The sequence below is a fragment of the Mytilus galloprovincialis genome, chromosome 13 (assembly GCF_965363235.1).
Source record: "Mytilus galloprovincialis chromosome 13, xbMytGall1.hap1.1, whole genome shotgun sequence".
NCBI classification, from domain to species: Eukaryota; Metazoa; Mollusca; class Bivalvia; order Mytilida; family Mytilidae; genus Mytilus; species Mytilus galloprovincialis.
In genome coordinates, this window is record NC_134850.1 from 17,014,235 (window position 1) to 17,040,359 (window position 26,125).

Below are 26,125 nucleotides of genomic sequence, written 5' to 3' on the forward strand. Positions count from 1 at the left end.
CTTGTTTATTTGCTTTTCAGTACAAAATATACCCTGTCTACATACAACAGCTTTTAGCTTACCATCATCTTGAACAACATAATATGTCTTAGGTGTTGACCCAGATGAACTAATCCAGACCCCACAGTCATCGGAAAATTCACTACGTAAGTTATTAACTCGTCTTGCAATGTTTCTGGAGTTGTCAATTGTAAAACATACGTTGTCTTTCTTTCCTTCTGGGATACCATGTCTAACATCTTTTGATTTCAGTTTATTTAAAAGTTCCTCTAAATTTAAAAACTCTCCGTATCTTAATTGTTCTTCTGGTTGAAACATACAAGAATTTGATACTTCATCGAGAGAATCGTCTTTTTCGGCGTCATCTGAACTGTCATTGTCTTCATTCTCCAGGTTTTCTTTTGCCTCATCTGACCCATTGCTCCTTTGGTTATGAAAGAAACTAAAATTGTCTGACAAAACTGATTGATCAAGGGAACTGTTGTGCGTATTGCTACTGCTTTCATCTGGATCACTTTCACCAAATATATTTTTAATTATGCATTTAATTTTATTATTACGAAGAATTGTTAACAATATAAAAAAAATATAATACATTGTTTTAACTTTATTCAATAAATATATATGTATCCTCTTTTCGGTTCTTTTCGGTCCTTTTCGGTTCTTTTTGGTCCTTTTCGGTTCTTTTCGGTTCTTTTCTGTAATTCGTCGCTCTTTTCTGTAAATCGTTGGACCGCTTGTAACAAATACAAGAAATTATTCTTTTTATTGACGAGAGGTTTCCACTGTTTTTTCCTGTTCTTAACACAATCATAGGTAATTGATATAATTCTACCTATAGTATATATTTTACTGTCATGCAGCATGAATATCGTGAAAGTATACAGTTCTGACAAATGCCAGGAATATGTACACACAAACTAGCTACGAAAACGTAGCTCTTCTTCTTCTTCTTCCAGTTATGCGGCCGCAATCAACTGTCTGATTATTCTGCCACTGTGTGTTGCGCATGAAAGTCCAAAGAAAATTTAGTTATATTTACATTTTGTGAAAGTTAAAATCCTATATACAGGTGCTTATTAAAAACAAGTGTTTATGTCTATTTTGTTAGCCGAGCCTTGAAGCATTCAAGACTCGGGGCGGTGATAGTGGAAAGTGGTAAGGCATTCCATTCCTGTATTGATTTTGGATAGAATGACATTTTCCTTATATCCGTTCTACAAAGAGGAACCTGTAAACATCCAGTCCGAGTTGTTCTTGATGCTCGGTTTGTTGGAATAAGCCTAGATGTTGCATATATATTAACTAGGCAGTTAGTTATTTTGTACATCATGCACATCCTTGTTGTTGATCTCCTCTCTTCTAGTTGTTGCCACTCGAGTTGATTTATCATGGCGTCTACTGATGATGTGTTACGGTATTTGTTGGTAACATACCTAGCCCCTCTGCGTTGTACCATCTCAATTTTTTTCTTGTTGTTCTGTTGATGGGGGTCCCAAACTGCGCTTGCATATATTCAAGTGTTGGTCTGACTAATGACTTGTATGCATTTTCTTTCAGTTGTTTGTTACTGATGTTAAGATTTCTTTTTAAGAACCCAATAGTTTTATTTGCTTTTTGGCACATATTATGTACATGAGTACTCCAATTTAAATCTGAGCTGATTGTAACTCCAAGATATTTTGCATCCGATACTCTCTCCAGTACATGGCCATGAAGGATATAATCTTTTGGTCATGACATTGCATTTGTCTGCGTTGAATTCATGAGCCATCGTTGTTCCCAGTCTGATAATTTGTTCAGATCCTCTTGCAGTGTTGTTGTATCTGCATCTGATGTTATTGTTAGATAGATGATTGTGTCGTCGGCAAACAATCGTGTTCTAGATCGAACCCCCTCTGGCATATCACATGTATCATTAATGTAGTAGAGGAAGAGTGCTGGTCCAAGGACTGAACCTTGTGGTACACCTGATTCTACATCAATGAAGCCAGAGCTTACACCTTCAACCACTACTGACTGTTGTCTACCACTTAGGAAGCTCTGGATCCATCTGTTGGTTTTTCCATCAATCCCGTATCTATGTAGTTTATGGATCAGTAGTGAATGGCTTACTTTGTCAAAAGCCTTGGAGAAGTCCATGATTAAGCAATCAGTTTGCTTTCCTTTGTCCAGGTTTTGCGTGATATCATCTATGAATTCGATGAGTTGAGTTTCGCATGATAATTTTTTGCGGAACCCATGCTGCATAGGATGTAGGATATTATGTTTGTCCGAGTGAGCCATGATGTTGCTGGTAATTATGTGTTCCACGATTTTGCATGCTATACACGTTAAAGATACAGGGGGGTAGTTTTCTGCTTTGTATTTTTGGCCTTTTTTAAAGATTGGACAGACGTTGGCTGATTTCCAGTCTATTGGTAAGTCTCTAGACTCATATGACTGTTGAAAGATGATGCTAAGTATTGGTGCTATTTCGGTGGCTAATTCGTTTAAAACCTTCGATGTAATTTGGTCTGGGCCAGCTGCCTTGTGTGGATTGAGGTTTTTCAGTATTTTCAATATTCCATTATCTGTGATTTTGATTTCTGGCATAGATGGATAATTTTTGTTTAAAGATCCACATCTGTCTTGGAATTCCTGATTTGAGAAGCTTGTTTTTTCAGTAAAAGCAGACTGGAACTGTTGGTTTAGTATATTTGCTTTATCCAAAGGATCTGAATATAGAAGGCCATCCTTTTTCAGTGGTGAGACTTCATTTCCATCACTTCGTTTGTGCTTTATGAATGTCCAGAATCTCTTCATACAGCCACGATTTTCTATGATGTTACATGTATCTTCTGGTGGTGTTACGATAGATTCCACATACTTCCAGTATGATCTCCTCAGACCTTGTTGTACCTGGCGTTTGATTGTTTTGTATTTCTCAGAGTTTTTCTTGTCATGAGATTTCTTCTTTTTCTTATACAGCCGATCTCTCTTTCTGATGAGTCTTTTGAGATCTCAGGATATCCATGGTGGGCTGTCCTTGGTTCTAGCCTGTTTGTGCGTGATATTCAAATTAACGCTTTTCTCTAAACTTGTTTTAAATACTAACCATATGTCATTGATGTTACTTTTGCTGGTTGTCATTGTTACAATTTCATTCTTAATATTATTTATATCTTCCCTCATCTTATCCCAATTTGCGTTGCTGTATAGAGGAATCTTTCTTGCTGCTTGCTTTTTTCTTGAAGGGATGAAACTTATTTCAGCAAAGACGATGTCATGATCAGATACTCCTGGAAGTATTTCCACCCTTGTAAAACTATTAGGATGATTTGTTATTAGCAAGCTCTATTGTCCTTTGATTTTTTTTTGCCATAGAGGTCTGTTGCAAAGCTAAATTTCTGCCTCTATCCACATGATCCTACATACCGAAACATTTACCCTCTTTTATCATGGGCAGTTGAAATTTCACCAACTGAATATCCTCTTTTACCACATTAACATTATTAACCTACATGTTGTATTTATTGATAATTTGTTCTTTGTTGTCCTGAACATGCATGCAATACTTCCCACTGGACATGAAGCCGTCAACAATTCAGTGTCTTCCCTAGAAAATTTTTGATGCATGGGAGGTTTAAGGTGAATTTGCAATACTGTTACGGCCAGAAATTACCTTTAAGTTGTAGCCAACAAAAGACACAAATCAATAATAAAATTTAACAAAATTTATTATACAAAAGTTTACAAGAAGTATGACACAAATATTACCATGATTACTCTCAACTTAACTGTCAAAATATCAGTTCAATCTTTTATCTTTATCTGTATCCGGATATCTTTCGGAATCCAATCTGAATATTACGTTCACTACTACAGTCACAATCCAGTATGATGTTGTATGTAGAATAAAAGTGTCAATCCAAATGCGGTGAATACTAATGTCTATCGATGTCTAAGTCTAAATCTAAGTGTGTGTGTTTAACTTTAGTGTCTGTATATACATGATTGTCACGGAAAATACTAGAAAACTCTAGAATGGAACGTCCTAGAAAGTTACAACGGAAGTTTCTAGTAAAATGTAGAAGTTTATATAACGCATCTTTTATTAGGATCATTCTGGAAAGTTCCAATCATTCTGTGATTGTTCCAGTGATTTCTAAACTGCACAGTTATAAGATTATGTGTAAACAACTATCAGGCCATACAACACAAATTAGGCCAACATAAATAAATACAATAATTACAATATCATATTACGGAGCGCAGCATTGTTTTGTGGAATTATTTTTATTACACTAGTGAAATGAATTGTGCATGTCAGTTAAAAAAATTCACATAAATCTGCAATACAGTAGGGAACAAAACACATGATACATGACATTTTCTCCAAAGGCTAGCATGGATCCAAAAGTTTTTTCTGAGGACCCTGTAGGAATTCTTTCTGTCTGTTACAACTAATCAACTGCGTTTGATATAAATATTTCAATAAATTAACTATGTCAAACATAAGATTTCAAAACGTAAAATTTATACTGCAAAAGATCTATTACTTTTTAGCTCACCTGGCCCGAAGGGCCAAGTGAGCTTTTCTCATCACTTGGCGTCCGTCGTCCGTCGTCGTCCGTCGTCCGTCGTCGTCGTCCGTCGTCGTTAACTTTTCCAAAAATCTTCTCCTCTGAAACTACTGGGCCAAATCAAACCAAACTTGGCCACAATCATCATTGGGGTATCTAGTTTAAAAAATGTGTGGCGTGACCCGGTCAACCAACCAAGATGGCCGCCACGGCTAAAAATAGAACATAGGGGTAAAATGCAGTTTTTGGCTTATAACTCAAAAACCAAAGCATTTAGAGCAAATCTGACATGGGGTAAAAATGTTTATCAGGTCAAGATCTATCTGCCCTGAAATTTTCAGATGAATCGGTCAATCAGTTGTTGGGTTGCTGCCCCTGAATTGGTAATTTTGAGGAAATTTTGCTGTTTTTGGTTATTATCTTGAATATTATTATAGATAGAGATAAACTGTAAACAGCAATAATGTTCAGCAAAGTAAGATCTACAAATAAGTCAACATGACCAAAATGGTCAGTTGACCTGTTTAGGAGTTATTGCCCTTTATAGTCAGTTTTTAACCATTTTTCGTTAATTTAAGTAATCTTTTACAAAAATCTTCTCCTCTGAAACTACTGGGCCAAATCAAACCAAACTTGGCCACAATCATCATTGGGGTATCTAGTTTAAAAAATGTGTGGCGTGACCCGGTCAACCAACCAAGATGGCCGCCACTGCTAAAAATAGAACATAGGGGTAAAATGCAGTTTTTGGCTTATAACTCAAAAACCAAAGCATTTAGAGCAAATCTGACATGGGGTAAAAATGTTTATCAGGTCAAGATCTATCTGCCCTGAAATTTTCAGATGAATCGGTCAATCGGTTGTTGGGTTGCTGCCCCTGAATTGGTAATTTTGAGGAAATTTTGCTGTTTTTATACGACCGCAAATTTTGAAAAAATTTTCGTCGTATATTGCTATCACGTTGGCGTCTGCGTCGTCGTCGTCGTCGTCGTCGTCGTCGTCGTCGTCGTCGTCGTCGTCCGGCGTCCGAATACTTTTAGTTTTCGCACTCTAACTTTAGTAAAAGTGAATAGAAATCTATGAAATTTTAACACAAGGTTTATGACCATAAAAGGAAGGTTGGTATTGATTTTGGGAGTTTTGGTCCCAACATTTTAGGAATAAGGGGCCAAAAAGGGCCCAAATAAGCATTTTCTTGGTTTTCGCACCATAACTTTAGTTTAAGTTAATAGAAATCTATGAAATTTTGACACAAGGTTTATGACCACAAAAGAAAGATTGGGATTGATTTTGGGAGTTTTGGTTTCAATAGTTTAGGAATAAGGGGCCAATAAAGGGCCCAAATAAGCATTTTTCTTGGTTTTTGCACAATAACCTTAGGTTAAGTAAATGGAAATCTATGAAATTTAAACACAATGTTTATGACCACAAAAGGAAGGTTGGTATTTATTTTGGGAGTTTAGGACCCAACAGATTAGGAATTAGGGGCCAAAAAGGGACCCAAATAAGCATTTTTCTTGGTTTTCGCACTATAATGTTAGTATAAGTAAATACAAATCTATGAAATTTAAACACAAGGCTTATGACCATAAAAGGAAGGTTGGTATTGATTTTGGGAGTTTTGGTCCCAACAGTTTAGGAAAAAGGGGCCCAAAGGGTCCAAAATTAAACTTTGTTTGATTTCATCAAAATTGAATAATTGGGGTTCTTTGATATGCCGAATCTAACTGTATATGTAGATTCTCAACTTTTGGTCCCGTTTTCAAATTGGTCTACATTAAGGTCCAAAGGGTCCAAAATTAAACTTAGTTTGATTTTGACAAAAAATGAATCGGTTGGGTTCTTTGATATGTTGAATCTAAAAATGTACTTAGATTCTTGATTATTGAAGTTTTTTTGGTCCAGTTTTCAAATTGGTCTACATTAAGGTCCAAAGGGTCCAAAATTAAACTTTGTTTGATTTCATCAAAAATTGAATCCTTGGGGTTCTTTGATATGCCAAATCTAACTGTGTATGTAGATTCTTCATTTTTGGTCCTGTTTTCAAATTTCAAATTCTACATTAAAGTCCAAAGGGTCCAAAATTAAACTAAGTTTGATTTTAACAAAAATTGAATTCTTGGGCTGTGATATGCTGAATCTAAACATGTACTTAGATTTTTGATTATGGGCCCAGTTTTCAAGTTGGTCCAAATCAGGATCTAAAATTATTATATTAAGTATTGTGCAATAGCAAGTCTTTTCAATTGCACAGTATTGTGCAATGGCAAGAAATATCTAATTGCACAATATTGTGAAATAGCAAATTTTTTTTTAATTAGAGTTATCTTTCTTTGTCCAGAATAGTAAGCAAGAAATATCCTATTTGTGCAATAGCAAGAATTTTTTTTAATTGGAGTTATCTTTCTTTGTCCAGAATCAACTTAAATCTTTGTTATATACAATATACAATGTATATACACTTTTTACTACCAACTGATAAATTTAAATAATCTTTACCATTCAGTGATAACAAGCAGTTTTTTTACATCTTAATATTTTATGATGTATTTAAATGAGTAGTTATTGTTGCAAACTCCATTAGAAATTTGAATTGATATCAGTTTTGAAAAAGGGAAACGGGGATGTGAAAAAAAAGGGGGGGGGGGGGTTAAATTTTTCTCATTTCAGATTTCATAAATAAAAAGAAAATTTCTTCAAACATTTTTTTGAGAGGATTAATATTCAACAGCATAGTGATTTGCTCAAAGGCAAAAAAAACCTTTTAATAAAAAATAAAATTGAGAAAGGAAATGGTGAATATGTCAAAGCGACAACCACCCGACCATAGAGCAAACAACAGCCGAAGGCAACCAATGGGTCTTCAATGTAGCGAGAATTCCCGCACCCGTAGGTGTCCTTCAGCTGGCCCCTAAAATATGCATAATAGTACAGTGATAATGGAAGTCATACTAAACTCCGAATTATACACAAGAAACTAAAATTTAAAATCATACAAGACTAACAAAGGCCAGAGGCTCCTGACTTGACTAAGTTCATTAGACCACATTCATTCTGTGTCAGAAACCTATGCTGTGTCAACTATTTAATTTTAGATTTAAAAAGTTTGAAGAAGAAATCTTTAATTGATTTGTAAAATCTTGGCATTTGTTTTGTGTAAAAAAAAACCATGTAATGTCAAAAATTTGATCACAATCCAAATTCAGAGCTGTATCATGCTTGAATGTTTTGTCCATACTTGCCCCAACTGTTCAGGGTTCGACCTCTGCGGTCGTATAAAGCTGCGCCCTGCGGAGCACCTGGTTGGTTATTATCTTGAATATTATTATAGATAGAGATAAACTGTAAACAGCAATAATGTTCAGCAAAGTAAGATCTACAAATAAGTCAACATGACCAAAATGGTCAGTTGACCTGTTTAGGAGTTATTGCCCTTTATAGTCAGTTTTTAACCATTTTTCGTTAATTAAAGTAATCTTTTACAAAAATCTTCTCCTCTGAAACTACTGGGCCAAATTAATCCAAACTTGGCCACAATCATCTTTGGGGTATTCAGTTTAAAAAATGTGTGGCGTGACCTGGTCAACCAACCAAGATGGCCGCCACCGCTAAAAATAGAACATAGGGGTAAAATGCAGTTTTTGGCTTATAACTCAAAAACCAAAGCATTTTGAGGAAATCTGACATGGGATAAAAATGTTTATCAGGTCAAGATCTATCTGCCCTGAAATTTTCAGATGAATCGGTCAATCGGTTGTTGGGTTGCTGCCCCTGAATTGGTAATTTTGAGGAAATTTTGCTGTTTTTGGTTATTATCTTGAATATTATTATAGATAGAGATAAATTGTAAACAGCAATAATGTTCAGCAAAGTAGGATCTACAAATAAGTCAACATGACCAAAATGGTCAGTTGACCCCTTTAGGAGTTATTGCCCTTTATAGTCAATCTTTAACCATTTTTCATAAATCTAAGTAATCTTTTACAAAATCTCCACTGAAACTACTAGGCCACAATCATCTTTGGGGTATCTAGTTTGAAAAATGTGTCCAATGACCTGGCCATTCAACCAAGATGGCCGCCACGGCTAAAAATAGAACATAGGGGTAAAATGCAGTTTTTGGCTTATAACTATGAAACCAAAGCATCTAGAGCAAATCTGACAAGAAGTTAAATTGTTAATCAAGTCAATATCTATCTGCCCTGAATTTTTCAGATGAATTGGACAACTGGTTGTTGGGTTGCTGCCCTCCAATTGGTAATTTTTAAAGAAATTTTGCCGTTTTTGGTTATCTTGAATACTATTATAGATAGCGATAAACTGTAAACAGCAATAATGTTCAGCAAAGTAAGATCTACAAATAAGTCAACATGACCTAAATGGTCAATTGACCCCTTAAGGAGTTATTGCCCTTTATAGTCAATTTTTAACAATTTTCATTAATTTGGTAAATTTATGTAAATTTTTACCAAATATAGTTCTCTGTTACTAATGGGCAAAGTTCATTATAGATATAATTGTAAGAAGCAAAATCGTTCAGTAAAGTAAGAACTTCAAACACATCACCATCACCAAAATACAATTTTGTCATGAATCCATTTGTGTCCTTTGTTTAATATGCACATAGACCAAGGTGAGCGACACAGGCTCTTTAGAGCCTCTAGTTTATTTTTCACAGAGCTGTGTCAGGATATTTATCATTAATACAATTTGAACTCCCGATTTCTATTATCAGTGATTATGTAATCAAAGTCTTGAATGTTGTTCTATCTTCTCAACGTGGTTGTAAAATCAGAGCGTTGCATCTACTTATGATCAATTATCAGTCCAGTGAGTTTGAAACACCTATAGAGTTTTGTCACTTCACATTATAAGATAACAAAAATTCACTCATAGCGGGATGCATTGCAGCTATGATAAACGCATCGCAGCCAAATTTTATGTGTAGCGGTACCAAAATGCATGAATAGCCTAGGGAAAACACTGCAATTGTTCAATCAGTTTATTCTGTATATTTTAGCATCCCATTATTTTCTATTATTTTCCCCCTAGTTTTCTCTATTCTTTATTTTTTTTAGCCCTTTTGTTCTGCTTTTTTGTATTTTACTCTCTTTAACTGACATGACTGATATCATGGATATATATACATGATATAAGATGATGTGATTTGTAAATCATAATGATGGACAGAAATAGATATTTTTCATAATCATGATAATACATGTAGCTTCTAGATTATGTATAAATGGATCATTAGTTTGATAAAAATTTAAAAGCATTAGTCAGGCATACATGTGTCAATTGAATGCTTTAATAGATCATGTATATTTGGTAAATATTTGTTTCAGATTAAAAAAAAAATGGAATATTAGACATGTTAGACATACCTATGAACATGATGAATGCAGAAACTGTAAATCGTCCATTTACTGTCTTCATTATATTTTCAGGTTTTGCTAAAGATGGCGGAGTATGGTGCAGACTCAGGAGGTAGAGTCAAGGTATTTATTTATGTACATTCTATACTAGATATAAAGATTTGGTTTTGAAGTTTGGTTGTACCTGAAGAAAACTTATTTCAAATGGGATAACACATCCTCATTTTTACGGAAATGTTGTTCACCGTGCCCGGAAATTTAGAAATGATCCATGTAAACTTGTCGCTACTTTAAATAAACTTATTCTAAAAGGTTACCTATTCAACACTGTAATAAGATCATTGAATATTGTTTTTATTGGTATAAATATTGATTTAGTTATCAGTAAATTAAAAGCTAACTAATATTTGTAGTATGTTATATGTATATACATGTACATATTCATGGATCTACAATCTGTTGATACCTGTAACTTGGCATTGCACAAGGTCATGTTTTTCTCTGGCTGTTTATGACGTCTTTACACTAAATCCATTGGATGTTGGATGTGTACGGATTGAGAGTTTAGTATTAGTTGCATGATTTTTTTATTAGTTGTTAGTGACCCTGAACTAGCTGTCAGATAACTGTGAGTACTCTCAGATCTGTTCATTGTGTCTTTTTGTGTCGGGATGTATTAAAGTACCGGTCCACGTCCACTTGTATTTTTGTCCATCTGATGAGTTAAGCCTTTTTCAACTGATTTTTATAGTTTGTTCTTATGTTGTACTGTTATACCACTGTCCCCCCTCCTGTCCCAGGTTAGGGGAGGGTTGGGATCCCGCTAACATGTTTAACCCCGCCGCATTATTTATGTATGTGCCTGTCCCAAGTCAGGAGCCTGTAATTCAGTGGTTGTCGTTTGTTTATGTGTTACATACATGTACATGTATTTGTTTTTCGTTCAATTTTTTTTTTTTTTTTTTTTTTTTTACATAATTAAGGCCTTTGTTTTCTCGTTTGAATTGTTTTACATTGTCTTATCGGGGCCTTTTATAGCTCTGTATGTGGTATGGGCCTTTCTCATTGTTGAAGGCCGTACGGTGACCTATAGTTGTTAATGTCTGTGTCATTTTGGTCTTTTGTGGATAGTTGTCTCATTGGCAATCAAACCACATCTTCTTTTTTATAAAGCATCTCAAATTTAACACTTCCAAATATTATAATAAAAAGACCTTTGTAGATCATGTCTCAAATTAATGATAAACCAGCACAAGTAGAAAAAAATAAAGGAACATGTGAAGGATAGGTGAAGATACTAAAAAAGACATTCAAACTTATATCATTTGTATATATAATAGATATAGGAAGATGTGGTGTGAGTGCCAATGAGACAACTCTCCATCCAAATAACAATTTAAAAAAAAGTAAACCATTATAGGTCAGTGTATGGCCTTCAACATGGAGCCTTGGCTCACATCGAACAACAAGCTATAAAGGGCCCCAAAATTTACTAGTGTAAAACCGTTCAAACGGGGAAAACTAACGGTCTAATCTATAGAAAATTTAAAAAAAAAGAAAACGAGAAACGAGAACACGTATAAATTACATAAGCAAACGACAACTACTGTACATCATGTACATCAGATTATATAAGTCTAAAATAAGGTGAAAACATGAGGTCTGTCTGGGAACAACTTAAGTCATTATACACAAATGATTAAAATTTGTAAGGCTGAGACGGGCGATTTGTCTTAAAATGATTATTCAGTGACACTCAATAAAAAAAATACAGTAAGAAATTGAAGAGCATTGGGGACACAGATAGAATAAAGAAAAAAAAGATATTTTGTTAAAAGGCAGAAATAGTATGACAAATATAAACTTGATGATGATAATTACAGGGAGTAACAATTGTGAAGCCCCTTATTTATGGGAATATTGCCAGATATTTTGGAAAGAAGAGGGAGGAAGATGGCCACACCCATCAGTGGACAGTATATGTTAAACCATTTAAAAATGAGGTTTGTGAATAAGACATATAGATACAGTACAATTGATTAAGAAAGTCCTTTAATCCAAGCTTAGTGTAGTTCTATTAAATGATATTTGCTGATTAAATCAGAATAACTAAATTTTCTTTCATGAGGACTTTTTCAATAGATAATGTTGAATATTTATATACATATATATATAAAAAGAAGATGTGGTATGATTGCCAATGAGACAATTCTCCACAAGAGACCAAAATAACACTGCAATTAACAACTATCAGTCACCATACGCCTTCAACAATGAGCAAAGCCCATACGGCATAGTCAGCTATAAAAGGCCCCACAATGACAATGTAAAACAATTCAAACGAGAAAACTAACGGCCTTATTAATCTACAAAAAATTTACAAAAAACAAATATGTAACACATAAACAAACGACAACCACTGAATCACAGGCTCCTGACTTGGGACAGGCACATGCATACATAATGTGGCGGGGCTAAATATGTTAGAGGGATCCAAACCCTCCACTTACCTGGGACAGTGGTATAATAGTTTAGTATAAGAACAAACTATAAAAATCAGTTGAAAAAGGCATAACTCATCAGATGGACAAAACTACAAGTGGACATGGCCGGGTACTTGTACATCCCAACAACAAAAAGACACTAGGTACAGATCTGAGAGTACAAAATTGTTTCACCACTAAAACATACTATATGTATACATGGTATATAAAAACATACCTTATATGATAAACTGAATGTAGACCTTTTTCTATAATTTTTTTTTATAATAAAATACAATTATGACACATCTTGATCATCAGTGATGATTACACATGTTACACTAAAGAAATCATTTTTCAAAAGTTGTAAAAAGATTTCTCAGTGTTGTCTGTTTTTTACCTTTCTTTTTTTGTTTGTCTTAATTCTGGTAGATATAAGAAGATGTGGTATGAGTGCCAATGAGACAACTCTCCATCCAAGTCAAAATTTATAAAAGTAAACTATTAAAGGTCTAAGTATGGTCTTCATCACAGAGACACTGAACATCAAGCTATAAAGGGCCCCAAACATTACTAGTGTAAATCCATACAAACAGGAAAACCAACAGTCTAATCTATATAAAAAACGAGAAACAAGACACGCTCATGAACCACATCAACAAACGACAACTACTGAACATCCGATTCCTGAGTTAGGACGGGTGCAAATAACTTAAAGGTTTTTATGGTACCAAAGCTTCACCCTTATCTGACACAATAGTGTAACATCACAACATAGAAAGATATCTATTTCTCTTTTCAGGACATGTCAGCTTATGTGAAGAAAATAAATTTCAAACTACATGACAGTTATCCTAATTGTAACAGAGGTAAATACTGTATTCGGCCCTGTATAGTATGCAGTTATGTATAGTCTTCACCCCTTTTCATCCCTTTAAAATCGAACATCGTCTAAAGTTGTGTATAATCAGCACCCCTTATAACAACTACATATCAGGGGTTAAAAAAGTCACTAACTCGACGCCCAGGACTACAGACTTTAGGCCTCGGGCAACCAAAACTTGTAACCCAATATGCCTGACGGACTAGTAACAAAAAATTCTTGGCGCTACCAAAATAGAAAGTGGAAAATCCCTTAATCACTATTATATCTTAGCCAATCAGATTGGACTACGTCATCTGGGATTTCCAGAATTTGAACTGATTTTGTATAAGGATCCCGTACTTTCAATATAGATTTTTGCAGTACAGGGGGTATTGTACATTGCTTATGCAACCAGAGAAATATAATGTAACCAGATTGTACCTCCTTATGAATAATTTATTGCAATATAAATGTGAATCCCTTTTCACAGCAGAAACCTGACTTTTGCTAATAGGATATGTTTTTGCTGTAAGTTTTGGGTATCCAATTTGAAAAAATCTACTGTACAATGGATAAAAGTTGTAAAGTTTATAGAATTCATTGTTTATTGCAGTAAACTCTGAATTTGTTAAAATTACTCGGGCTAGTAGGTCAGTTTTGTTGGGCTACTACTTCTTCCAACAGGGCTAGTAAAATCCTGCTACCAATAAGCCCTGGGCTAGTGAGCTTTAACAAAATTTCTTAACCCTTGCATATTTTATGTAAAAAAAAATGCGAACTATGCACGACCAAATACAGTATGTGTTATTGCCAACCAAATGAAAGTTTACACAGAGTCATCTGCTCTTTGTCGAGGTACACAGAGAACAGCAGTAGCTATTGTATTTATTCAATGAGACAATAGAACAGACAAAAGTGTAAATACCTAGACCAAGAGCAGATGACAGTGTGGAAAATTTCATTGGGTTCACAATAAATGTCTGTCATTATTATAATTGCAATTGATAAAAAAAACAAGATTGCTTTATACTATTTTTGAAATACTGCAAAACTTATAATAGCGTTAAGCTTAGATATGTGATGACATAGAATTGTTATAAATTTATATATATTTTATATCATTTTTGATGGTTAATACTTTTTTAGATTGTTTGATTTGGAGGTCATATTTGATAATTTATCTCATATTGTCAATTTAACTTCTGATATTGTTACAGACATGACTAAGGCTCACAAAAAGTTCTAAGTTTCAATTCATTCTTAATTATAGAAGAAAACTTGAATTGTGTTTAAATCAACCTAAACAAGTTAGAACATTTTTTGTTGATACCTTATTAAAATGTCCTGTAGCTGAAATGATTCAATACCATTTAGTATTTGGATATGATAAATGATAAAAGATGCAAATTGTGCTCCATATTACTCCTACAGCATAAGAATCTGCTTACTTTTTTTTCAGATTTTTTTGCCATGCATTTTATTATTGCAAAATTTGCAACAAGACAGGTGTTGCAAAAATATAACCTGCATTTTAAATTTTATTTGAGTGCAACATTTCTGAAATTTGCAATAATCATGATAATTAAACTCACATTTTGGGGCATGTCCAACAATCATAAAAATAAATATACACAACTATTTCTGAATTTACAGTATTCATTTTATCAGTAGACAATGGAAATTTTGAAAATAAACAAAATCACATAAATCACATGCCTAACAATTTTGTCAGTATCTACTATTCTAGCTATATAGTGTAATTTCTTAATTTAATTATTATTTCCTCCATGAACAACAGAAATATTGAAAACAAATCCCTGAAAAATCACATGCCCTGCAATTATTTAGTTTCTAGTATAGTTTATGCTTGATATCTATAATTTTGTTTTTTTCACAGTAATAACTAAGCCTCCATATGAAGTTACAGAGACAGGATGGGGAGAATTTGAAGTGGTTATCAAGATTTATTTTAACGATCCAAATGAAAGACCTGTAAGTATTGACATTTAAGCATGGTGTTCCATAAAAACATACATTGGATGCTGGGAAAGCACTTCTAAATCACAAATAGTGGCAGTTGTTTTGTAATGCAAAGGGGTATGAGAAATATAGATTCCTACACTGCAACAAGTGTATTACGATATTTCTCCACTCGAGACAGTTAAATTTTATTATTTAAAGCGCGAGGCTTGCCGAGCTCTTTAAATAACTAAAATTTAACTGTCGAGAGTGGAGAAATATCGTAATACACGAGTTATAGTGTCGGAATCTGTTTCTCTAATGATTTTTATCCTTCTTTTTCAAAGATTTTCAGAAACTTGTGTTCTTTATATGCGACGTCATCAGGCATTGCCGCCTTTTTTCATGGCGTCACAATAGGAAAATTCAGAAGAAAACTAAACATTTAGACGTCATAATCAAATTTCGACTAATCATTTGCCGAGAACAGATTTTTCACTAGTGAGGAGAAATATTTTTCTCACACCGGTCAGGAAATGTGAAAATAGCACAAAAATTAGAGAAATTGAAATTGCATCTTTAGCTGGTTACATCCATTTTTCAAGTTGATTCCCTGGGTACTGAGTATATTTAAATAGAACAGTCCTAAGATTATATTCATAATTTAATTTATTTCACAGTTTACTAGTTGAGTTATAAAACAGCAGTTCAAATAAATTTACTCTAGAATAAGGAATAATAATTAATATAAAGATTGAAAAATGTGTATAAATTTTATGACTGCAGAATCATTTAAACGTATTATAACATGTATAAGGAAATAATTATTATACCTATTACAATAAAGTTTTTCAATATTTCACTCACCCACTCTAGAATTTATATATACTTAGATATCAATTGATCTATTTTTTAGGTGACCTTGTATCATCTTTTGAAGCTCTTCCAAAGTGAAACAGACATTATGTTGGGAAAGAAATCATTAGTTGTAGAATTTTACGATGAACTGGTAGGTCAATAAGTCAGTTTTCTTACTCAGGCGAGTCCATGCGTACAGGACTTGTCAAAATCTGACTGGACTCATAATTTTCAAAACTTGTGAGTCCAAAGATGCATCAAATTTGTAAAATGTTGTATCAACTGAGCACATAGATCGTCATTTAATAATAATAACATGAGTTAGAAAATCTATTTTGTCATGGGACTGAAATTATATCATGTATCAATAAAATTTCATATTTACATGTTTATACTGATGCGCACTCACCATGGCCAACAATGATGAGTCCCTGGACTCTCCTTCAAATATTCTTAGTGAGAAATTATTGAACATATGCGGTAAAGCATTACGGTTCCTGAGGTGAACAACATGATAAAACCATATGGTCTTCAGTGTTAATAAAGTGAGAATTTCAAAAAGACAGCTCTATAAATTTCAGATTATGCTTTTAGAAGTAGTATATTTTCTCAATTCCACATGTGCACCACAAAAACTTACATGATTCAAATATTTATTACCACAGTAAGAAAGCTATATCATTTTCATTCAAGAATCTTTTTGAGAGTATAAGAAATCAACTGTTATATCAATATGTGCAGATTTTTATTGCAATTTTTTAAAAAGCAACAAACATATGAGATTTTATTATTGTGATTTCAACTAAATCTGCATATAGTCATTTGTTAAATTATATATTTGATTGCTCATTCTTGTTATTGAGATACTCACTTAGTCACATTATTTGCATTAATGAAGACTTTGCAATAATTTCTAAATTTACAGTATTTGTTGTTTTACATTTCAGGTGTTTCAAGACCCTACTGTCATGATGCAAAACATACTTCAAAGTCTTCGACCCATTTCTATGGGGTCATATAAACATGAAACTGATTGTAAGTAGAATAAAAAATTATCTGACTCATGTCTTAGAAAATATAATAAGGGCCTTGGTGTGCAAAAAGTCAAAGAAGTTAAACTTAGGTATCAATAATTTGTCATCACTGAGGATGTGAGGTCGCACATCAGACTTGGCAGATGCATTCAACTCAAATCTTACTTTATATAGCAGGAATGTCATTTTCCTGCAGAAGTTCTGTAATTCATTTATGGGCACTGGATTCCTCCGTCAATGAAAGCAAAAATGCCATTAGTGCTAAAGGTGACTTTAGACACAAAAAATCAAACCATAGTTAATTTAGAGGTTAGCGCTATAAAACCAGGTTTAATCCACCATTTTCTACATTTGAGAATGCTGTACCAAGTCAGGAATATGACAGTTCTTGTCCATTCGTTTTTGATGTGTTTTGTTATTTGATTTTGCCATGTGATTATAGACTTTCCGAATTGATTTTCCTCTAAGTGCAGTATTTTTGTGATTTTACTTTTTAAACATCACAAATTTAGACACCACGGCACCATCACTGTTAGAGAATCCTTACAAGGATGATGTAAACATAAAATGTTAATGTGAAATTTTTACTTAGAATTGAATGTTTGTTATATGGTTGGAGATACCTTACCAGAAAAATTCTTAGATAACATTACTGTCATGAAATTGCATGATGGGATGCTTGAAAACAATCTTTAAAGGCATAATTGCTGACTTTTTCTTTAAAGTTTATTGCATAGAAAACTAGAGAGGTGCCACTGAAAGAGGCAAATATTTGTTTTTAAGTATGATATTTTATTGTAACCCTAGTCAGGTAGTCTTTTACACAGCTGTTGTACAGGTTTACATATTGTAATATATTTAGTTATGATTTTAATGCTATGACAAATGTAATTTAATGATTTTTAAACAAAACGACTAATCACCTGATTTATGTGCAAAACAAAGATGATATGCAGCATGACCCAATACACATTAATGCTATTTGGAAATCTCTCCTGATTGACCTGAGAATCTGCCCTGAACTGTTGAGGTCATACAACAATCACTTTTCCATTGTGGCCACAGAATTTTTGTAATATGAAGTCCAAATTTTATTGGAACCTTTGTCATGTTTGTGATGTCCAGTAATGGGGAACAAATAGTGATAAGGTGTATATATATTTTACCATGAAGTTGCGGTCACATCAACTGGAAACATGGTTATCATGTGTATTATGATGGGAACTTTTTAAAATAAGTTCAAAAGTAGACTTTTGATCTATATTTTGAACTTCACGGAAAATATTCATATTGCTTTTATCATGTTTATATTCATTTTTTTCAGTCGAGGAAAAGAAAGAAAAGACGAAGCAGAACATTGTATCAGCAAAGAACAAAATCCAATATGAAATCCAAGAATTAAATGAAAGACTTAAACAAAGAAAAGAAATGATACAAAAACTAAAAGATGAATTATCAAAAGTAGACGAACATATAAACATAGAAGAACTGGTAGAGGCTGTGACATAACTTAGTGAAAATGTTACGTAATTTAGTGTGAATCTAATTACCACTGGATGTGTTCAATATTTGAGAGTCAGAAGTATGAGTTTTGACAAAAAGAATTTGTGAACCTATGGATGTTCTATATAGTCAATTGTAAATAGATGAATGGATAAAAGATGACGGAAGATAAATAATGGAAGAACTGTTTTCAAACAAATTACAACTTAAAAAAAATAGATTATATCATTTACAAATGTTTGAGTCAATTTTGTTGACTAAATGTATATCTTATCTTGCAATACAGAAATAAAAAAGAAAGCAAATAAAAGTAAAACAATTTCCATCACAAGATACCTGTTATAATAGAGCATGCAGTATGCAACACCAGGTTATGTTAGCAATCAATGATATGTAAATGTTTTATACTATAAAAACATTTTGAAGTCATGGTTCATCTGTGTGTAAATCACCAAAATCATTTATGAAAAAATACTATAAATCACAATTCTCATATGGATCAATCTTAAAGACTAGGTAGTTATGACAGTTTTCCAACTAAATTTTGATGGTTCTTTCAAGGCTTCCTCCAACATACAAACTTGATGCCCCAAATCAGCCAAAAGTTCAATCTTAAAACACATTTTTTTTCAAAATAATATTTTAACACTAAAGGGAGATTTATTGCCAATGTTCTCCCCAGAAATTTTTTATAGCATCACAAAAGCAGAGAAGCATTTTTAATCAATGTTTTACAAAAAAAATAGAGATTATAGCTAGAGTCAAATCGGTGGAGTTTATTCCATCACTTGGCATCTATCGTCTGTCGTCGTTGTCATAAATTATTTCATCTTCTTCTCTGAAACTACTGGGCAAAATACCTTCAAACTTTACCTAAATGTTCCTTATGGTATCTTGTTTATAAATTGTATCCAAAGTTTTGATCAATCGAAAAACATGGCCACCATGTCTAAAAATAGAATATAGGGGTCAAATGCAGTTTATGGCCTATATCTCAAAAACTAAAGCTTTTAGAGCAAATATGACATTGGGAAAAGTTGTTGAATTGGTCAAAATTTATAAGCCCTGAAATTTTCTGATAAATCCAACAACCAATTGATAGGTTGCTGCCACTTATTTGGTAATTTTAAGGAAATTTTGCAGTTTTTGGTTATTATCAAGAATATTATTGAAGATAAAGACAAACTGTAAACAGCAAAAATGTTCAGCAAACCAAAATCTACAAAAAAGTTTTATTATGACAAAAATTGTCACTTAACCCCTTAAGGAATAATTGCTCTTCAAGGACAATTTTACAAAAGTTGTTTATGTTTTTTAACTTAAAAAAATCTTCTCAAATGAATTTAGTATAATTTTTGTATTTAATTTCCTTGTACGTTAAGAAACATAGACACTACGGCTAAAGTTGAACATACAGGTAAAATGCATTTATTTGCTTCAAAGAAAATATGACAGATACAATGAATATTTAAATAGCATTTTTAAGCCACTCATTAATTTATATTGAAAAGCAAAAAAAAATATCATTGATGAAAAATTTTAAGCAAAAAAGTAACAGGTGAGCGATTTAGGCTCTTGAGAGCCTCTTCTTTCAATTGATTGTACTTGCAAGTCTTTGATTCAACAAAAGAAATTGCATACCCACTCCTATGGGTGGGCAGTGTGGACAAAGCAAAATCACCCTGAGCTGTGGTGTAGAGACAAGAAAAATAGCATCCTCAAAAAAATTAAAGCGTCGCAAAATTAGTATAGCATCACAGGGGAAAAACATAGCGCTGTGGTTCAAGACTCTAAAACGGCCTGGGAAGAACACAATAATTGCCACCTTTGGACACAAAGAGCAGGACATTGTTACATTGCTAAAATATATCATTGTCTTATATTTATAAGTGTAATTTCCTTCAGGACAGGTGAGCTTATGCCATCACTTGGCGTCCGTCGTCGTCCGTCGTCTGTCGTCGTCGTAAACTATTTCAAGAATCTTCTCCTCTGAAACTACTGGGCCAAATACTTTCAAACTTTAACTGAATGTTCCTTAGGGTATCTAATTTATAAATTGTATCCGAAGTTTTGATCTATCAACAAACATGGTCGCCATTGCTAAAAATAGAACATAGGGGTCAAATGCAGTTTTTGGCTTATAACTCAAAAACCAAAGCATTTAGAGCAAATCTGACAGGGGTAATATTGTTTATCAGGTCAAGATCTATCTGTCCTGAAATTTTCAGATGAATCAGACAACCCGTTGTTGGGTTGCTGCCCCTGAATTGGTAATTTTAAGGAAATTTTGCTGTTTTTGGTTATTATCTTGAATATTATTATAGATAGAGATAAACTGTAAACAGCAATAATGTTCAGCAAAGTAAGATTTACAAATAAGTCAACATGACGGAAATGGTCAGTTGACCCCTTTAGGAGTTATTGCCCTTTATGGTCAATTTTTAACCATTTTTCGTAAATCTTAGTAATCTTTTACAAAAATCTTCTCCTCTGAAACTACTGGGCCAAATACTTCCAAACTTTAATTGAATGTTTCTTAGGGTATCTAGTTTGTAAATTGTATCCGAAGTTATGATCTATCAACAAACATGGTCGCCATTGCTAAACATAGAACATAGGGGTCAAATGCAGTTTTTGGCTTATAACTCAAAAACCAAAGCATTTAGAGCAAATCTGACCTGGGGTAATATTGTTTATCAGGTCAAGATCTATCTGCCCTGAAATTTTCAGATGAATCAGACAACCTGTTGTTGGGTTGCTGCCCCTGAATTGATAATTTTAAGGAAATTTTGCTGTTTTTGTTTATTATCTTGAATATAATTTTAGATAGAAATAAACTGTAAACAGCAATAATGTTCAGCAAAGTAAGATCTTCAATTAAGTCAATTTGACCAAAATTGTCAATTGACCCCTTAAGGAGTTATTGCCCTTTAAAGACTTTTTTTCACAATTTGTTCATCATGTTGACTTACTTTAAAAAATCTTCTCCTTTGAAACTGCTGTATCAATTTCAGCCAAACTTAGGCTAAATGAGTTTCAGAGTATCTAGTATAAATTTTATATTTTATTTCCTTGTATGTCAAGAAACAGCTCCTATGGCTAAAATAGAACATAGGAGAAAATGATTATTTTTTTTGGCTTTTGAAGAAAATAGGTCCAAAAAACATTTAAATAAATTGAAAAGCCAAAATAATCATTGATGAGAGATTTAACCAAAAGAATTAAGGTGAGCGATTCAGGCTCTTGAGAGCCTCTTGTTTTTTTATCAGCCAGTAAAATCAAAGGAAAAATATACAAACAGCACATAAATGATGAAAAATAGGCCATAGTTCTAGAGGTTCTGTAATAATTGTTTTTTTCACTACTTTATTTCTCAACGGCAACACTTCATTTATAAGTCTTTCTTGTTAACAGGGTTACAATACCATATCACTCATTGATTAAATAATACAAATTACCTCAATTTATATATGAAGATAAAAAAGAGATACATGGTACAGTAGTAAGTCACTTAGAGGTCTTCTGTTGGCGAGTTGTCTAAGAAGTCCAACTACTGTATCATTAGCATGTCAACACTGAGATAGTTAGTTTGAATCACACACAAGACAGGTGCACTTTATTCTAATCTTGATTGTCACTTTTTCTACCCAAGGTCAGTGGTTCTAATAATTCTATCCATGCACTCTGGCTTCTTCCACCAATAAAAACGGACTGCCATGAAATAGTACACTGGTACTGAAAGTGGGATTAAACATTTATGCTTATATATCATGTACTTGTATATGAATTCAAGACTAAACAAATAAACTTAGAATTAGTCCTTTCTGTATAGTCCTTGTGGTTACTATTATTGAAAAGTAAAATAAAAAAATAGCGAACTCTGAGGAAAATTCAAACCGAAAGTCCCTAATCAAATGGCAAAAATCAAACATTCAAATGCTCAAACACATTTAATGAATAGATAACAACTGTTATATTCCTGATACAGGCAGATGCTTGTGTAGAAATGACGGATTAAACCTGGTTTCATAACTATCCATACCTCTCATTTGTACGACAGTTGCATAAAATATTGTTGATGTCAGATATAAAAATGTTTTACTACTTGTTCATTCTGGTCCTTCATATTACATAATAAATGAAGGTCAAACTGCTAAAATGAGTGTTTTTCAATCTTGTTTATTCTTTTATATCTTAATAAAATATATATACGATATAGTTTTAAATGCACTAGATAATCATTTCAACAAATAATGTCTACGCTGATGCTCAAGGTGAAACACCACCATTGATTTTTTACTATTAGTCTTTGTTAAAATTTGCACTTTTCAAAAAAATGGTTCAGAATTTATCTTTGTTTGCAATAAAGAAATGCTTGGCATGAATATAGTTTTATCCTGTCCAGTACTATAGAAAAAGATTCACATAACATTTCATTTCTTATAAGAAAATAACAATCACTGGAAGTTAACAAATCAAATCCCCCTCTTATGTAACCTGTGTATAAGCTTTAGTAACCATGTTACCTCAAGTTTCTAAAATATTCTATATAAACCCCAAATAAAAAAAATAATGGGGCATTTTAAATACCAAAGACGTATGTTTATGACCCAGAAATGTTTTACCGAATAAAATGTAGGAACTAATTACCTACAACTGTCAAATTCAAGGGAATATTTATATGCTCCATTTATGGGCATGATGTTTTCTGGTCTGCGTCCGTTCGTCCCGCTTAAGGTAAAAGTTTTTGGTCGAGATAGTTTTTGATGAAGTTGAAGTCCAATCAACTTGAAACTTAGTACACGTGTTCCCTATGATATGATCTTTCTAATTTTAATTCCAAATGAGAGATTTCCCCCCATTTTCAAGGTCCACTGAAAATAGAAAATTATAGTGCGGATGGGGCATCCGTGTACTGGGGACACATTCTTGTTTTGACATATTTTCGTATACAGCCAGATGTGACGTACCTTAATTTGGTGGTATTACACCTAAAGGTCACACTATTTGAATAATAAAAAAAATCTAATTCAAATGCTGAAGAGCATATCAAACCAAAAAGGACATAAAGTATAGAAAAGGAGCAGGTCCGATAAGGGCTAGTTTTGTCCTCCAATTCGAAGTACATCTAAGAAAGATTTGGACATTTTTAACACTAAATTTTTTTTTCTTAATCCAACAAAAATTGATACTAGTACTCACTAAAACAAAATATTCCATAGTATTAGAACATGTCTAAAAATATGAAAATAAATCTTGGCATTTTATTGTGGGACAGAGTTGTTGATAAAGAAGATAACTATACGTGGAAATATGTTTTCCAGCCAAATTGGAATGGATGAATTTATAAAATGGAGGAGAAACCAGCATTGTATTAACACTGGTTCGATAAAGATATATTCTTAGTTAATGATATTGTATCAGACCTATTTGATAAGTATTAAATAGCAACTCCACTTATACTATATTTTGCCAAAAATCGCTAAAGAGGGGATAAATAATATTCAATGCTGATTTCTCTGAAAGATTGTATTCATTACTTCTATTACTTTACCTATCTTGTCCTGGACATCTCCGATCCGTAATAGGTTTTTTTAATCAAAATTGTCCTCTTAAGTTTTGTTGAGGTATTTTTTTTAAATTTTTTTTTAAAACAAAAATCGTCGGTTATGACGCTGTCATTTATATCTACAGCTTGTTGATTAATTTTCGATGAATCAGATTCATTCCGTTGCCTTGATAAAAAGATCGATATTCTAATCGGAATTCATGATCCAAGGGCTATTTACACCTTTAAAAACCTAAGAACAACATGTAAATATCCGACAAAGCCCGCGTTATTGGTACAGAAAGAAAATTAATTAATTACGAATAGACACAACACTTACTGTGCAACACTTTGAAATAGTTATCAAAGGTACCAGGATTATAATTTAGTAAAACTACTGAAAGAATGTAACGTAATAGCATGTGTAAAGTAGTGCAGCTTATTTGCAAGATAATAATACGCTGGCAATAATTATTTGACCATAATAATCATGATAGTATTTAAAAAAAAATTTAAACACGAATACATTTATGGTTTTTACGAAATTGAATCAAAAAGACTATTTACCACTAAACCATTTCAAAACCCTTTCCAACCATACAACTTAAAAATTGGTTTGAAAACGTTTAAACAAATAATTCAAACGATTTGAAATTGAAAATCAATCAAAACTCTTTTAAGTTCTTAATCCGCGTAAGCCATGCGTCACAACTGTTTTGATTCCATGCCTCGAAATATATTGCAGCGACCAACGAGTATGGAGAAGAATATCCGATTTGATAGACGACTTCCAAAAATGTATAAGTGTGGGAAACCCCCGTCCTACCCATTAACGGTTACAAGAGCGCAATTATTTGTTTACATTTAGGGAGCTACCATTTGATTTTTAGGGGGGGGGGGCTAGGATGAAATTTGAACAAAATAGGCAGGACAGCAGTTTTGAGTAAAAAAAAAAGGCAGGATGAGACACTTACAAAAAAAAAAGCCAGGACGACAATTTAGGTAAAAAAAAGGTCAGGATAAACTAAAAAAAAAGGCAGGACCGATTAGAGTGAAAGATAAAAAGGCAGGACAGAGATTACAGCTAAAAAAAATGCAGGACAAAATTTTTCATCCTAGCCCCCCCATAAAAATCAAATGGTAGCTCCCTTAACCGCAAGTTTTTTTTACCCCCAAGATGGTACTCAGAATAGAATCCTATACGGCTTCTGATTGGTTGATACAGGATTGGAATTACATTTAATCGAAAGCTTATCCAATTAGGTTTAAAAATTGCCGAAAATCATATTCACATTTTACGAAGTATAGAAAATATCTTCAATTTCTGCACGTCGGAGCCATTAAAAATATGCCTTTTTCATTAAGCGAAAAAAAGTAGACGATTTTTTTCAACTGCATTTTAAGGCAATTTGAGCCGCGTGACCCTATATTTTTTTTTTGTTGTAATGCAACACTGGCATTTCTAGTAACAGGAACTGCCACCCGTTTTTCGCTAGTTTGTGTAGTCTTCGAGAAAAAAAATACGGAACACTAGTGGTACCCTATGGAAAATGCATTACGAATAATTGCGCTCTTGTAACCTAACAGACATTGCTATCACGTGATCGTATATTCACCGTGTATAATAGTTTATGACGATGCATATGCTTGTATTACCTGTATTGATTAAACTCTGATATAATCGAACCATGGCACAAGCGGCTTCAAAGACATGTGAAATTTGTGTAAGTGCTCCTGGTTTTTGGTATTGTTTAGACTGCGAACAGCATTATTGCGAAAATTGTAAAATACTTCATTCAAGACAAAGACTGTCTACAAATCATGAATTTAAGAAAGCTTCGGATTTCATCCCGGAAGTAAAATCAAAATGTAATGATCATAATGAGGCCTTCACTTTTGTGTGCGTACCTTGTGATGTTCCAGTTTGTGTAT

General features: G+C 33.1%; 1 protein-coding gene across 1 annotated transcript; it reads left to right on the forward strand.

Annotated features, from left to right (window-relative positions):
• Nucleotides 1-734: 734 nt before the first annotated feature.
• LOC143056043 (YEATS domain-containing protein 4-like) lies at nt 735-19,074 on the forward strand. Its single transcript, XM_076229119.1, has 8 exons — nt 735-816; nt 10,016-10,066; nt 11,827-11,946; nt 13,229-13,295; nt 15,189-15,283; nt 16,167-16,259; nt 17,056-17,143; nt 18,467-19,074. The coding sequence occupies exons 2-8, from the start codon at nt 10,028-10,030 to the stop codon at nt 18,649-18,651; spliced, it is 687 nt and encodes a 228-aa protein (XP_076085234.1). The 5' UTR covers nt 735-816; nt 10,016-10,027; the 3' UTR covers nt 18,652-19,074.
• Nucleotides 19,075-26,125: the final 7,051 nt, after the last annotated feature.

Bases quoted from the DNA above. Each gene is read 5' to 3' on its own strand.
- LOC143056043 (XM_076229119.1), top strand. From the start codon at position 10,028: ATGGCGGAGTATGGTGCAGACTCAGGAGGTAGAGTCAAG. The intron at 13,296-15,188 runs GTAAATACTGTA...TTTTTTTCACAG, and splicing joins TTATCCTAATTGTAACAGAG to TAATAACTAAGCCTCCATAT. The intron at 17,144-18,466 runs GTAAGTAGAATA...CATTTTTTTCAG, and splicing joins ATATAAACATGAAACTGATT to TCGAGGAAAAGAAAGAAAAG.